At 43.2% G+C, this 14,812-nt stretch overlaps 1 protein-coding gene across 1 annotated transcript in view; it reads right to left on the bottom strand.

The window, feature by feature from the left end:
* The window catches only part of SERPINE2 (serpin family E member 2), a 73,078-nt gene that overhangs the window by 22,617 nt on the left and 35,649 nt on the right, over positions 1 to 14,812 (bottom strand). Inside the window, exons 2-3 of the mRNA XM_082658988.1 lie at positions 3,305 to 3,585; positions 35 to 262 (exon numbers count right to left, since the gene is read on the bottom strand). Coding sequence (XP_082515114.1) covers positions 35 to 262; positions 3,305 to 3,563 — 487 coding nt within the window. The 5' untranslated portion in view covers positions 3,564 to 3,585. The remainder of the gene's footprint in view (positions 1 to 34; positions 263 to 3,304; positions 3,586 to 14,812) is intronic.

Here is a 14,812-nt window from a genome sequence, read left to right as displayed (position 1 = left end):
CGCCCGCTCATTCCCGGGAACCGTGGCCACTCACCCCTGGTCTCGTTCCTAACCCACACGTTGATGGAGTCGCAGGCGGCGGCGGGGTCTTCGAAGTTCGCGTTCCGGACTTCACACTGAAACACGTCTTTGTTCCTCGTGACGAAAGGCACTTCCATCTTAAAGCCATTCTTCACAAACACGGCATTGGCCACCGTCACAATATCTTTATTCTTCTTGGAGACGATGGCTTTGTTGATCTTCTTTAATACTTTACCCACTCCTGAAGGAGAAAGGAGAAAATGCAGCAATACTTCCGCAAGAATGTAGGAAGGTTATTATTTTTTTTAGTATCTTCTATATTATGGCAAATAAGAACAGTAGAAACAAAACTAGTACGAGTAGCAAGAGACTAAGTCATCTGCTTTCTCAGTGGCCTTCTGTTAAGAAAAGGGAGGGCGTAGAATGAAGTATAACTATTAATAGCCCCTAAAGATCAATTGCGCTTCTGGCCTCAAAGCAGGCATCTTCCAGGCCTTCTCCACAGCTTCCCCAAGTAGACCTGGCTCTCCTGGAAGACTTTCCTGGCACCAGGTCAATAGGGAGACTGGAAAGCTCTTCAGTTATGTAGCCGTGGGGGAATAAACCAAAGGACTCTTCCTAATGCCGTCTCTCTTTCTTAACAATCTTAAGCGCTATTTCCTATGCCGTCTCTCTTTCTTAACAACCTTAAGCGCTATTTCCTTTCTTGCCAAAGATTTAACAACACGATTTTTCTCTATTTTGGGGAAAAAAAGGTATAAAGTTGAGCATCAGAAAGACTATAAAAAATGGCCATGTGCCACCAACCAAGAACAAGGTGATTTTTACTTGATGCGAAGCTCACAAAGTAAGGGAATCCGTTTTATGGCAACGTAAGCTTTATTTTCCACAGGCCATTCATACACGCTCCATTTAGTTTCAGAGCATGGAAAAGAGGGAAATAAGTTGCAAAGGATGAAATGTGTTCCTACTGAGAGCTCGAATTACAGACCTGTCTTACTCGCTTGGGGTCCTTTCAAAATGACACTGTCCTAAAACAACCGGCAGAGTCACCTTGACGGTCCCCTGGAGAGCTGACCTGTCCTTCTTAAATGATGGCAGGTAAGAGCCCCACGGTTTGGCCCTTTGTGAGGCCTCTGGAGACTGCGCCCCTCACGGGTTCTGTGGGGGCAGGCCCAGCAGGAGTGGGCAGGCACGTTGTACAACGAAGGGACCAGCAGACTTCACAGCCCCATCCCGGCACTTGTCCCTTTCAGCTCCTCCACGCTCCCCAGTCTCCTGCCCAGAAAAGATCAGGGCAGATCCTCCCCCTGTGCCCCAGACTGTCCTGCCTCTGCCCTCATCCAGAGTGCCGCTGTCTTGAGTTCTCAGAGGCTGAGCCCAAACCAGGGCCTGAAAACCCACCCGGGCTCCCCCGTTGAGTCTGTCATGTGAACTGAAGTCATTCCACAACTCGACTGCTAGTGATTTGGGAGGAAGAAGAGATGGGGGTTGGGGGGAGTGGCCAACAGACCAATATTGTCAAAACTTTAGAAACACTAGTGAAAATGAATGTGGTTCAGCGGGAAGACAAACGACGACAATCCAGTTGCTCTTTGGGAATGGTGCTGGCCGACAGGGCCCGGATGGCGCTGGGAGAGGCCAGGAGCCCCGTGGGTGATTCACTATGAAGTTATAAATCACCAAGAGTTCTGTGGGCTTCCAAGCAAGGGCATAACGGTGTGTTCCAAATATTTAGTCCCCCAGTGCTTCCAACAGGTAAGCAAACTGCAAACTCATGCAAAAGTTTAATGCCGTGTAAACAGAGCGGGGCGGGTGGGCATCTCGTGTTTGCAGCCCCCGGGGATTACTCTGAGAAGGATCGAACTGGGGCGCAGAGGGGAGCCCTGAAGTACGCACACCCCCATCTCTCCTCCTCTCCCAGCAAAGGCGTCAATGTGGTCAAGATTCCTAGAACTTTATGGCCAGTGGGACTGGAGGAACGTGGGTGGGAGAACGTCCTTGCTTCCCCAATAGAGCAACTGAAACCTGGATGTCAGATGTGACTTGTCAAGGTCATGGCACAGGCTGGTGCCAAGGAAGGCCTCCAAGGCTGGCGCTGGCCCATGCCCAGCACTGTGGAGGGGGCAGTGGAAGGGGACTCGGGTGAGAAACCTGAGCTAAAGCTGAGTGACAGAACTAGGAGATGCAAGCTCTTAAGCTTAAACAGGTAATTAAAATGGGGCTTTCTTTCAAGAAAACAAAACCATTCCTATTGGACCTTACTTTTTTTTTTTAAATTTAATTAATTAATTTATTTATTATTTTTGGCTGTGTCGGGGCTTCCTTGCTGTGCGCAGGCTTTCTCTAGTTGTGGCGAGCGGGGGCTTCTCTTGTTGTGGAGTGCGGGCTCCAGGCACGTGGGCTTCAGTAGTTGTGGCTCATGGGCTCTAGAGCGCAGGCTCAGTACTTGTGGCACACGGGCTCAGTAGTTGTGGCTCATGGGCTTAGTTGCTCTGCAGCATGTGAGATCTTCCCAGACCAGGGCTCGAACCCGTGTCCCCTGCATTGGCAGGAGGATTCTTAACCACTGAGCCACAAGGGAAGCCCTGGGCCTTACTTTTAAACAAACTTCCTTTATAGCTTTTTATTTTGAAATAATGATAGAATCATGGGAAGTTGCAAAACAATATACAAGGTGGTCCCGTGTATTTCCACTTTTCACCCAGTCTCCTGCATGATGGTAGTACAGATCCACAACGAGAAAACTGCCACTGGTACAGTCCCCAGGGCTCATTCACTTGTTTCACATACGTATGTGTGCGCGTGTGCGTGCGTGTGTGTGTGGCTCTATGCAATTTTACCCCCCATGGAGATTCGTGTGTCTGCCACCTCAACTGAGACGCAGAAGGCTGCCCTGGGCTGCCCTCCGTGGTCACACCCACCCACCTCCCCAGATTACGGATTTAAAACTAGTTCACAGCCATGATGCATTCTGAGCACTGTGCAACATAGGGGGGGGCAGACGGGAAGTTTTCTTGTTAGAGATGAGAAAACAGGGGCATTCAAGGGGTCAAGTGACTGCCCAAAGCCCCACAGCTACCGAACGGAGACCAGAACCCAGCTCTCCTAACTCCTAGCATTGCCACTGTGCCTTAGAGGAGACTGGCCCTCAAGCCCAGGGGGCACCAGCAAGACCCCTCCCAGCTGCTCTGCTCCTCTGTGTGGTAAGCAAAGACCAAGCCAGGGGCCCTCCAGACTGGGACTCCTGCAAGTCCCGCCAGCCAGGCCCAGGCGCACGCACCATTCACGCCGTATCTCATCACTGTGGTGAGCTGCTTCTTGGTCCTGCCGTCGGCTCCCAGCTGAAGCATCCCCAGGACGGACGCAATCCCGTGGGGGGAAATGACGATGTTGTCATGAGGCCGGGACTTGACAATCTGATTGAACACCTGGATTCCTGTGTCCGAGCCTAGTTCCTCCAGAGACAGGGGGTTGAACTGGGAGCACACAGAGGGCAATGTCACGGTGGCCATGAGGAAAAAGGGAAAATGCCAATTCATGGTTCCTTCTGGCAAGGACAACCTGAAAAATGAAATCAAGAAAATATTTACATTCTACATTTAATGAATACTCAGCTAGATATGATTTACTATACTCAGTGTAACTGAATATCTTTAATATATTCAAGACACAACAGTGTAGATTAGATTGTTTTCCTTTATATATATTTTGTTAGGGGGATGCGGAGCGAGAGGAAGGAAACTTCCACTTGCTGGTCCCAACTCTGTGCCAGACACAATTCTAATCATTCCATCCTTGTTACCGCCCTTCATCCAATCACACCAATATTTACTGAGAGCCTACTGTGTGCCAGGCACTTGTCTAAGTGCTGAGCATAGAAATGTAAGTAAGATGGCCAAGACCCCTGCCCTCCTGGAGTTTATATTCTAGAGGGGAGACAGAAAATAAACCAGGAGGCAATAAAGTCATTTCAGAGAGGGATCAGGCCACAGCAATAAGACACGGTGATGTGAGTGAACGGAGTGGGGGAGCATGGGACAGGACAGGAAGGGAGGCCACCTCTGCAGAGGGACACGCGTGCTGAGAGCTGAGTGACGAGAAAGGGGGGAAGGATGTGCCAGGCAGAAGGACGGCAGGGCGAAGCCCCTGAGGTGGGAACAAAGGTGGATTGTTGGAGCGATGTAAGGGACATGAAGGGGAGGGGTTGGGGAGGAGGTGAAGAAGAAAAAGGGGCCAGATCCTGAAGGGCCTGTCACACCAGGTATGGCTCTTGCATTTCATTCTAGGGGTCACGAGAAACCACTGGAGAGAGCTCCCCGCCGGCGCAGTGGTTAATACTCCACGCTCCCAATGCAGGGGGCCAGGGTTCGATCCCTGGTCAGGGAACTAGATCCCAGATGCATACCCCAACTAAGAGTTCACATGCCACAACTCAGGAGGCTGCGTGCCGCAACTAAGGAGCTGGTGAGCCGCAACTAAGGAGCCCGCGAATGAAAACTAAGGAGTCCACGTGCCGCAACTGAGGAGCTGGTGAGCTGCAACTAAGACCCAGTGCGATCAAATAAATTAAGAAAAAAAAAAAAAAGAAAGAAGGCACTGGAGAGTTTGAAATAAGGGAGTGAATCCCTTGGGTTGCTGTGATTATCTTATAACTACACACTTTCTCTTACCATATATATAACTTTCCTAATTAATGAATTGTTAATAAAAATAAATTTAAGTGACACCCTTAAATCTACAAGACGGCAGAACAATTGGCAAATTCATCAACTGTGAAGATGGCGTTGTTTACACTGATATTCTCAATTACAGTGATTTTTTTTGAAATATGCTTTCTTCCTTGATTACCACTTACTGAGCTTTCTTTGGCTGTGAGAAGCAAGAGGTAGGAAATTTACATGTGTTTATGGAAAAGCAAATACTTTCATTAAATAAGAACTTAGAAGCGGCAGCTGGTAAAACAAAAGCAGAATTTGAGATGTGGCTAATTTGGTTCCTCCCTTATAGACCCAAGCTTCTGATCAGCACAACTCTCCCCAGGAAACAATTTGTCCTCCTGTTATGTGCATTTACATGGGGGAAGTTGGGGGTGTCTGCAGAGAACAAGAAAGAGGGGAGCCTTTTAGAGAGGAGACCTGGAGCGAGGGGAAATAACGTCCATGTGCTCCAGGGAAAGAAAGGGCACCAGGACAGCATCGGGCAAAATGGGCACGTGTGTTCCCTTGTCTTCCTCTCTATGTACTTGTCCTTCTTCCCACCCAAGTAGATGTTCAGTAAATATGTGTGGGATCAAACCTGATGGCTGATACACTTTCTATTTTTGTTCATTCTTTTTCACTGCATCAAAATAATGTTTACTGAGCGTGACTAATTTAGCCCTGAGCCTCAGTCGCTCTTAGCTCCAAACACTTCTCAAGCAGAGTGAAATGCACTGGGGTGGGAAGAGGCCTGTCAGCAGAGGCAGAGTTCCCCGCCAGCGCCCTACCGAACACTCAGGGCCCCAAGGTGAACCATTAAGGCCATCGTTCAAGGTGATGGTGCAATTTTCTTATATGTTGCGAAAAAAGCACATTATAAAAAGTTTAGAACATTCAGAACTTATCCAGCGCTTAATTGTAAAATGGTTGTATAAACGCAGCCTGTCTAAATTCAAAACATGTAAGTGACCTACATACACTCCCACTTGGGGCTTTCCTATGGCCAGAGTGGCCTGTTTTGACTTTGGCACCTTGGACTGTCTCTAATACCACGACAATCCCCTGAGTTACTTTCAGCCTGTTGGATAATGGAGCGCTTCCAAATCCTGAATGGAAGTTCTACTCATTTGGTCTAAAAATTAGACATTGTGTCCGCTCCCTTGCTTCTTTCTTTCTGGAACTAAACTTCCTCTTTAACATTTAATATACTACCAAGGCATCATAAGTATAAAACAATTTGTACCTTCTTTGTTACAAATGGCCAAATTCGGTGACTGGCACCAACTTCATCACTCTGAACTGTTGACTCTTGCATTACGATGGCTTCTGGCATCTGCCTTCAGTATGCCATTAGCTATTCTCCCCAAGCTTCCCAAAGAAATCCTCCTGGATCAGCAAATGTTTGAATAAATATTTGAATCTGCATACTCATAATGGACATCATATTGGTTTTGCCTCTGACAGCTTAAAGTTGATTCACCCACATACTATAGACTTATGTAGAAGATTGTAAAACGGGTAGAAAACAACAGTAACGAGAGAAAGCTAAGTTCCAAGGTCTTGGAAATCAGCAAAGACGGTCTCCCAAATAAATACCCACCTTATTTAGCAGAATTTTTCTTGGTTGTGAATTTTTTGCTAAAAGAACAGTTTCATTATAAAGTGGGGGAAGGCTGCCAGGGGTATTTTTCTTAGCTCCTTGAATTTAGGAAGTTTTTGTGAGATGTCTGTGTGTAGTTTCATAACAGTGCATTGGGACAGTGTCAGGGGCTGTGCAGAACCCGGAATCAGAGCAGTTTTTCTTTCTTTAAATTTTTTTGAATTTTATTTATTTATTTAGTTATACAGCAGGTTCTTATTAGTTGTCTATTTTATACATATTAGTGTATACATGTCAATCCCAATCTCCCAGTTCATCCCACCCCCCCCCGTGGCTTCCCCCCTTGGTGTCCATATGTTTGTTCTCTACATCTGTGTCTCAACTTCTGCCCTGCAAAACGGTTAGTCTGTACCATTTTTCTAGACTCCACATATATGTGTTAATACACGATATTTCTTTTTCTCTTTCTGAATTACGTCACTCTGTATAACAGTCTCTAGGTCCATCCACATCTCTGCAAATGACCTAATTTTGTTCTTTTTATGACTGAGTAATATTCCATTGTATATATGTACCATATCTTCTTTATTCATTCATCTGTCGATGGGCATTTAGGTTGTTTCCATGACCTGGCTATTGTAAATAGTGCTGCAATGAACATCGGGGTGCATGTGTCTTTTTGAATTATGGCTTTCTCTGGGTATATGCCCAGTAGTGGGATTGCTGGGTCATATGGTAATTCTATTTTTATCTTATTTATTTACTTTTTAAAATTATTTGTTTATTTATTTATTTTTGGCTCCATTGGGTCTTTGTCGCTGCACACGGGCTTTCTCTAGTTGTGGTGATTGGGGGCTACTCCTCGTTGCGGCGCACGGGCTTCTCATTGCAGTGGCTTCTCTTGTTGCAGAGCAAGGGCTCTAGGCACACGGGCTTCAGTAGTTGTGGCACATGGGCTCAGTAGTTGTGGCTCGTGGGCTCTAGAGCGCAGGCTCAGTAGTTGTGGTTACGTGTCCCCTGCATTGGCAGGCGGATTCTTAACCACTGCATCACCAGGGAAGTCTGGTAATTCTATTTTTAGTTTTTTAAGGAACCTCCATACTGTTCTCCATAGTGGCTATATCAATTGACATTCCCACCAACAGTGCAAGAGGGTTCCCTTTTCTCCACAACCTCTCCAGGATTTATTGTTTGTAGATTTTCTGATGATGCCCATTCTAATCGGTGTGAGGTGATACCTCGTAGTTTTGATTTGCATTTCTCTAATAATTAGTGATGTTGAACAGCTTTTCATGTGCCTCTTGGCCATCTGTATGTCTTCTTTGGAGAAATATCTATTTAGGTCTTCTGCCCATTTTTTGATTGGGTTGTTTGTTTGTTTTTTTAACACTGAGCTGCATGAGCTGTTTATATATTTTGGAGATTAATCCTTTGTCCTTGATTTGTTTGCAAATATTTTCTGAGGGTTGTCTTTTCATCTTGTTTATAGTTTCCTTTGTTTGTCATATATAATCTTTATTATGTTAAGGTAGGTTCCCTCTATGCCCACTTTCTGGAGAGTTTTTATCATAAATGGGTGTTGAATTTTGTCAAAAGATTTTTCTGCATCTATTGAGATGATCATATGGTTTTTATTCTTCAGTTTGTTAATATGGTGTATCACATTGATTGATTTGCATATATTGAAGAATCCTCGCATCCCTGGGATAAACCCCACTTGATCATGGTGCATGATCCTTTTAATGTGTTGTTGGATTCTGTTTGCTAGTATTTTGTTGAGGAATTTTGCAACTATATTCATCAGTGATAATGGTCTATAATTTTCTTTTTTGGCAGTGTCTTTTTCTGGTTTTGGTATCAGGGTGATGGTGGCCTCGTAGAATGAGTTTGGGTGTGTTCCTTCCTCTGCAATTTTTTGGAAGAGTTTGAGAAGGATGGGTGTTAGCTTTTCTCTAAATGTTTGACAGTATTCACCTGTGAAGCCATCTGGTCCTGGACTTTTGTTTGTGGGAAGATTTTTAATCACAGTTTCAATTTCATTACTTGTGATTGGTCTGTTCATGTTTTCTGTTTCTTCCTGGTTCAGTCTTGGAAGGTTATACCATTCTAAGAATTTGTCCATTTCTTTCAGGTTGCCCATTTTATTGGCATAGAGTTGCTTGCTGTAGTCTCTTAGGATGCTTTGTATTTCTGCAGTGTCCGTTGTAACTTCTCCCTTTTCATTTCTCATTTTATTGATTTTAGTCCTCTCCCTCTTTTTTGTGATGAGTCTGGTTTTAAAGGTTTATCAATTTTGTTTACCTTCTCAAAGAACGAGCTTTTAGTTATATTGATTTTTATTGTTTTCTTTGTTTCTATTTCATTTATTTCTGCTCTGATATTTATGATTTATTTCCTTCTACTAACTTTGGGTTTTGCTTGTTCTTCTTTCTCTAGTTCCTTTAGGTGTAAGGTTAGATTGTTTATTTGAGATTTTTCTTGTTTCTTGAGGTAGGATTGTATTGCTATAAAGTTGCCTCTTAGAACTGCTTTTGCTGCATCCTATAGGTTTTGGATTGTCATATTTTCGTTGTCATTCGTCTCCAGGTAGTTTTTGATTTCCTGTTTGATTTCTTCAGTGATCTTTTGGTTATTTAGTAATGTATTGTTTAGTCTCCATGTATTTGTGTTTTATACATTTTTTTCCCTGTAACTTATTTCTAATCTCATAGTGTTGTGGTCTGAAAAGATGCTTGATATGATTTCAATTTTCTTAAATTTACCAAGGCTTGATTTGTGACCCAAGATGTGGTCTATCCTGGAGAATGTTCCATGTGCACTTGAGAAGAAAGTGTAATCTGTTGTTTTCAGATGGAATGTCCTATAAATACCAATTGAATCTATCTGGTCTATTGTGTCATTTAAAGCTTGTGTTTCCTTATTAATTTTCTGTCTGAATGATCTGTCCATTGGTGTAAGTGAGGTGTTACAGTCCCCCAGTATTACTGTCTTACTGTTGATTTCCTCTTTTATAGCTGTTAGCATTTGCCTTATGTATTGAGGTGCTCCTATGTTGGGTGCATATATACATATATATTTATAATTGTTATTTCTTCTTCTTGGATTGTTCCCTTGATCATTATGTAGTGTCCTTCCTTCTGTTGTAACCTTCTTTATTTTAAAGTCTATTTTATTGATATGAGTATTGCTACTCCAGCTTTCTTTTGATTTCTGTTTGCATGGAATATCTTTTTCCATCCCCTCACTTTCAGTCTGTATTTGTCCCTTGGTCTGAAGTGGGTCTCCTGTAGACAGCATATATATGGGTCTTGTTTTTGTATCCATTCGGTGAGCCTGAGTCTTTTGGTTGGAGCATTTAATCCATTCACATTTAAGGTAATTATTGATATGTATGTTCCTACTACCATTTTCTTAATTGTTTGGGGCTTGTTTCTGTAGGTCCTTTTCTTCTCTTGTGTTTCCCACTTAGAGAAGTTCCTTTAGCATTTGTTGTAGAGCTGGTTTGGTGGTACTGAATTCTGTTAGATTCTGCTTGTCTATAAAGCTTTTGATTTCTATGTTAAATCTGAATGACATCCTTGCTGGGTAATCTCAGTTGTAGTTTCTTCCCTTTCATCACTCTAAGTATATCATGCCACTCCCTTCTGGCTTGTAGAGTTTCTGCTGAGAAATCAGATGTTAACCTTACAGGAGTTCCCTTGTATGTTATATGTCATTTTTCCTTTACTGCTTTCAATATTTTTTCTTTGTCTTTAATTTTTGTCAATTTGATTACTACATGTCTCAGCATATTTCTCCTTGGGTTTATCCTGCCTGGGACTCTGCACTTCCTGGACTTTGGTGGCTACTTCCTTTCTGATGTTAAGGAAGTTTTCGACTATAATCTCTTCAAATATTTTCTCGGGTCCTTTCTCTCTCTTCTTCTGGGACCCCTATAATGCAAATGGTGGTGTGTTTAATGTTGTCCCAGACATCTCTTAGGTTGTTTTCTTTTCTTTTCATTCTTTTTTCTTTATTCTGTTCCATGGCAGTGAATTCCACCATTCTGTCTTCCAGGTCACTTATCTGTTCTTCTGCCTCAGTTACTCTGCTATTGATTCCTTCTCATGTATTTTTCATTTCAGTTATTGTATGGGTCACCTCTGTTTCTTTGTTCTTTTATTATTCTAGGTATTTTTTCTTTAATTCTTCTAGGTCTTTGTTAAACATTTCTTGCATCTTCTCGATCTTTGCCTCCATTCTTTTTCTGAGGTCCTGGATCATCTTCACTATCATTATTCTAAATTCTTTTTCTGGAAGGTTGCCTATCTCCACTTCATTTAGTTGTTTTTCTGGGGTTTTATCTTGTTCCTTTATCTGGTACATAGTCCTCTGCCTTTTTATTTTGTCTATCTTTCTGTAAATGTTGTTTTCATTCCACAGCCTGCAGGACTGTATTTCTTCTTGTTTCTGCTGTCTGCCCTCTGGTGGATGAGGCTATCTTGTGCAAGCTTCCTGATGGGAGGGAATGGCGTTGGGCAGAGCTGGGTATTGCTCTGGTGGGCATAGCTCAGTAAAATTTTAATCTGCTTCTCTGCTGATAGGTGGAGCTGAGTTCCCTCCCTGTTGGTTGTTTGGCCTGAGGCAACCCGACACTGGAGGCTACAGGCTCTTTGGTGGGGCTAATGGTGGACTCTGGGAGGGCTCATGCCAAGGAGTACTTCCCAGAACTTCTGCTGCCCATGTCCTTGTCCCTGCGGTGAGCCACAGCTGCCCCCCACCTCTGCAGGAGACCCTCCAACACTGGTAGGTAGGTCTCATTCAGTCTTCTATGGGGTCACTGCTCCTTCCCCTGGGTCCTGATGTGCACACTACTTTTTGTGTGCCCTCCAGGAGTGTCGTCTCTGTTTCCCCCAGTCCTATCAAAGTCCTGCAATCAAATCCCGCTAGCCTTCAAGTCTGATTCTCTGGGAATTCCTCCTCCCGTGACCGGACCCCCAGGTGGGGCTCACAACCTTCACTCCAGTGCGTGAACTTCTGTGGTATAATTGTTCTGCAGTTTGTGAGTCACCCACCCAGCAGTTATGGGATTTGATTTTATTGTGCTTGCGCCCCTCCTACCGTCTCATTGCAGCTTCTCCTTTGTCTTCGGATGTGGGGAATCTTTTTTGCTGAGTTCCAGTGTCTTCCTGTCAATGATTGTTCAGCAGTTAGTTGTGATTCTGGTGCTCTCGCAAGAGGGAGTGAGTGCACGTCCTTACACTCCACCATCTTGAACCAATCTCCAAATGAATCATCAGAGCTATTTTTGATTTATGTTCTGGGCATAACTTCTTCTTGGTCTCAGTTTCCTAGGCTAAATGCTCAGTGGTCTAAACTCACCTGGCTTGCGTACATGTCCAAGACTAAGCTTTCACTTCTCTCCAAAGTTCAGTAGCCAGGAAAGTGGGTATTAATCCATACATTATTATAGGCTGATAACATTCCTAATATTAACACATATTCATGTCCAAATAGATAGTCTTTTACATGATATAACTGTTGGAGTTATCAGGCTTTGAAATGCTTATTCTCTAGAACGAAGAGATTCTCATTATGGGAAGAACAGGATAACATCCTGTTTTATTTTTTAAGAGAAATTACACTTTAAACTTTCAAATAAGGGAAGGAATAAAGATGTTGCTCAAATGTATTACATAGCATTAATATGGACATTCATAATCTATATAATATTTCAATTTCTTGAATAATCTTTTCTTAACAGTGAAAAAGTCTCTACTTTAGGCCATCCTTGGAGGGAGATCATATACCTTTAAATAAAGCCATTACCACAGGCATATCCTTCCATATGTGGGCTTCTCTTTCCCCATGGACTTCTAGTTTCTCTTACTCCAAACCTTTCCTTTCCAGTGTGGGGAATGTTTTTGAAGTATTTGGGTGCTGCTTTGAGCTTTAAGTAAGATTTAGTGTTATAAACAATGGGTTGGTAGTTTTGAAATGCCAGACTCAGAGAGCATCCCTACCACCTATATAAATGTACCACCTGCCAATGGCAAGCATTAAAGAAACACACTCTCTACAGGCCCCATGACTTCAACCATCACTTCTAGACAGATGATACTCTGATCTGCTGCTCAGATCCTCAGCTGAGTTTCAGTGCCATGCTTTCCACTGTTTGCTGCCTATTTTCACCTGATTGTACAGAACACAATCTTGTCTTGAAACATCCTTCATGGGTGGGCTGTGGAGGGCCACTGACTCTCCTCCCAAAGGGTTGGTTTCCTGTTGCTGGGCCTTGCTCTTGCCCATGTCCATGACATTGCTTCTCTCCCTGGCTCTCCACCTAGAACACCAGGGTTTTCCCCAACTCCTTCTGTGGCCTGTGGGAAGCTTTCCCTAATTTCTCCAGATGGGGTTAGCCACCCCCTTCTCTGAATTCCCATAGCATTTCCTATCTACACCTCTCATTTTGTTTTTCAAGTATGTTTTTTTTCCTCCCAACTAGACTGGAAGCTCACAGAAAGCAGGGCCAGGGCACTTTAGAATCCTGGTGCCCACAGGCTCTCATTTAGGGCCCTGCCATTGGGCAGACGCTAAATCAGAGGTCTAATCCAGCTGTGCAAGTGTTTGGTTTGGAAGACAAGGCATTGTAGAAATATTTTAAGCACCTAAAAGTTAGACAATGTCACATACAATCTAGATTTAGAGTTCTTCTCAGGAAAAAGGAAAATGAATGGGTGTTCTGGTAACACAGGCCCCTCATTCCCACGGCAGACATCCTGCATAGCAACTGCCCCAGGAGGTGGGCACCTGCTTTCCTCCATGCCCCCTCTGCTCCCCACCAGTTGCCATCACTCACATTACCTCCCCAGGCTGTGAAAAGCACTTGTGGCCAGACTCCTGCACTGAACAAACGCTCATCGATTAAACAATGGGAGCCTAGTATAGTTGGTCACAAAAGATGAAGCTTATTTTCAACCTTATAAATTCTTTTTTTACAAAACAAAATGTCTGTTACATAGAACACATGAGCAAATGATAAATAATGTGATATCTGTCAGCTCAAATGATAAATAATATGATATCTGTCGAATCTATTTAGAATGACAAATAAGATGTATGAAAACAGTTTTGGGGGAAAAAACACCGGAAAGACTCTTCTGGCGCCAACTCTTAGCCAGATAATTCCCACCAGTCTTAGGAGGACCCAGGGGTGCCTAACAGAAAATACTCCATCCCTTCTTCTTCTCTAAAAAATGTTTAGGGCTTCCCTGGTGGCTCAGTGGTTGAGAGTCCGCCTGCCGATGCAGAGGACACGGGTTCGTGCCCCAGTCCGGGAAGATCCCACATACCGTGGAGCGGCTGGGCCCGTGAACCATGGCCACTGAGCCTGCGCGTCTGGAGCCTGTGCTCCGCAACAGGAGAGGCCACAACAGTGAGAGGCCCGCGTAACGCAAAAAAAAAAAAAAAAGTTTAAAGTGATATATTTTGTAAAATGTACATATTAAAATTTTTTTTATGTCATAAAAGATTTCAAATATATGCAAGAAAAACCCTCAATACCCAACATCCAGAAAAAATAATTATCAACTTGTGGCTTATTTTATTTCTTTCAGAATCAAAGATTATTTTGAAGCAAATTCTAGATAGCATATAATTCAAAATATTTTCAGTATATACTCGAAACCTAAGGAATACACACACACATAATATCATTATCCCATTCAAAAATTAATAACTCTTTATTATGTTAAATATCTAGTCAGTGTCCAAATTTTCCTGATTGCCTTCTATTTTACAGTTTATTTGAATCAGGATCTAAATAAGCTCCAAACATTGTAACTGGTTGATATGTCTCTTGTCTTTTAAAAAATCTTCCCCTAGTTGCTTTATTTTTAACTGAAGAAACCAGCTTATTTGTCCTACAGAGTTTCCCAGTCTAGATTTTGCTAATTGCACTCATGTGATGCTGTTTAACAAGCTCATCTGTCTTCCTTACTTCCTGTAAACTGGTAGTTAGACCTAGAACAGCAGTCTGCAAACTCCTGGGCCAGATCTGGCCACACTTTTTGTTTTGTCTCTGGCTGCATTCAGGCTCCTACAGCGAGTTGAACAGACAGCTGCCCAGTTGGACTGCAAAGCCAGGAAACATTTACTACCTGGCCCTTCACAGGAAATTTGCCAACTTCTGCTCTAGAGGCTGATCAGATTCAAATTTCTTTTTTGCAAGAGTATTTCACAGAGGTACTGCCCAGGGGTCTGGAATCAGGAAACAGCGGCTGTCTGTCTCTTTTTTGTGATGTTAGCAGTTACTCATGATCATTGCCTAAGTGTATTGTTTTATTATGGCTTGCCAAATGGTGCTTTTGTAATCCTTTCTTTCTCCATTTACTGGCTGGAATATTTCTATAAAAAGAAATTTCCCATAACCAACGATTTGGTTGTCTTGAGGTTCAGTTTGTATAGCAAAGGCAAGATCCATTCCCTGTATCATTCTCCAAATAATGACTCG

Source organism: Grampus griseus (assembly GCF_964374135.1).
Source record: "Grampus griseus genome assembly, chromosome: 7".
NCBI classification, from domain to species: Eukaryota; Metazoa; Chordata; class Mammalia; order Artiodactyla; family Delphinidae; genus Grampus; species Grampus griseus.
This window is presented reverse-complemented; position numbering and strand designations above follow the sequence as displayed.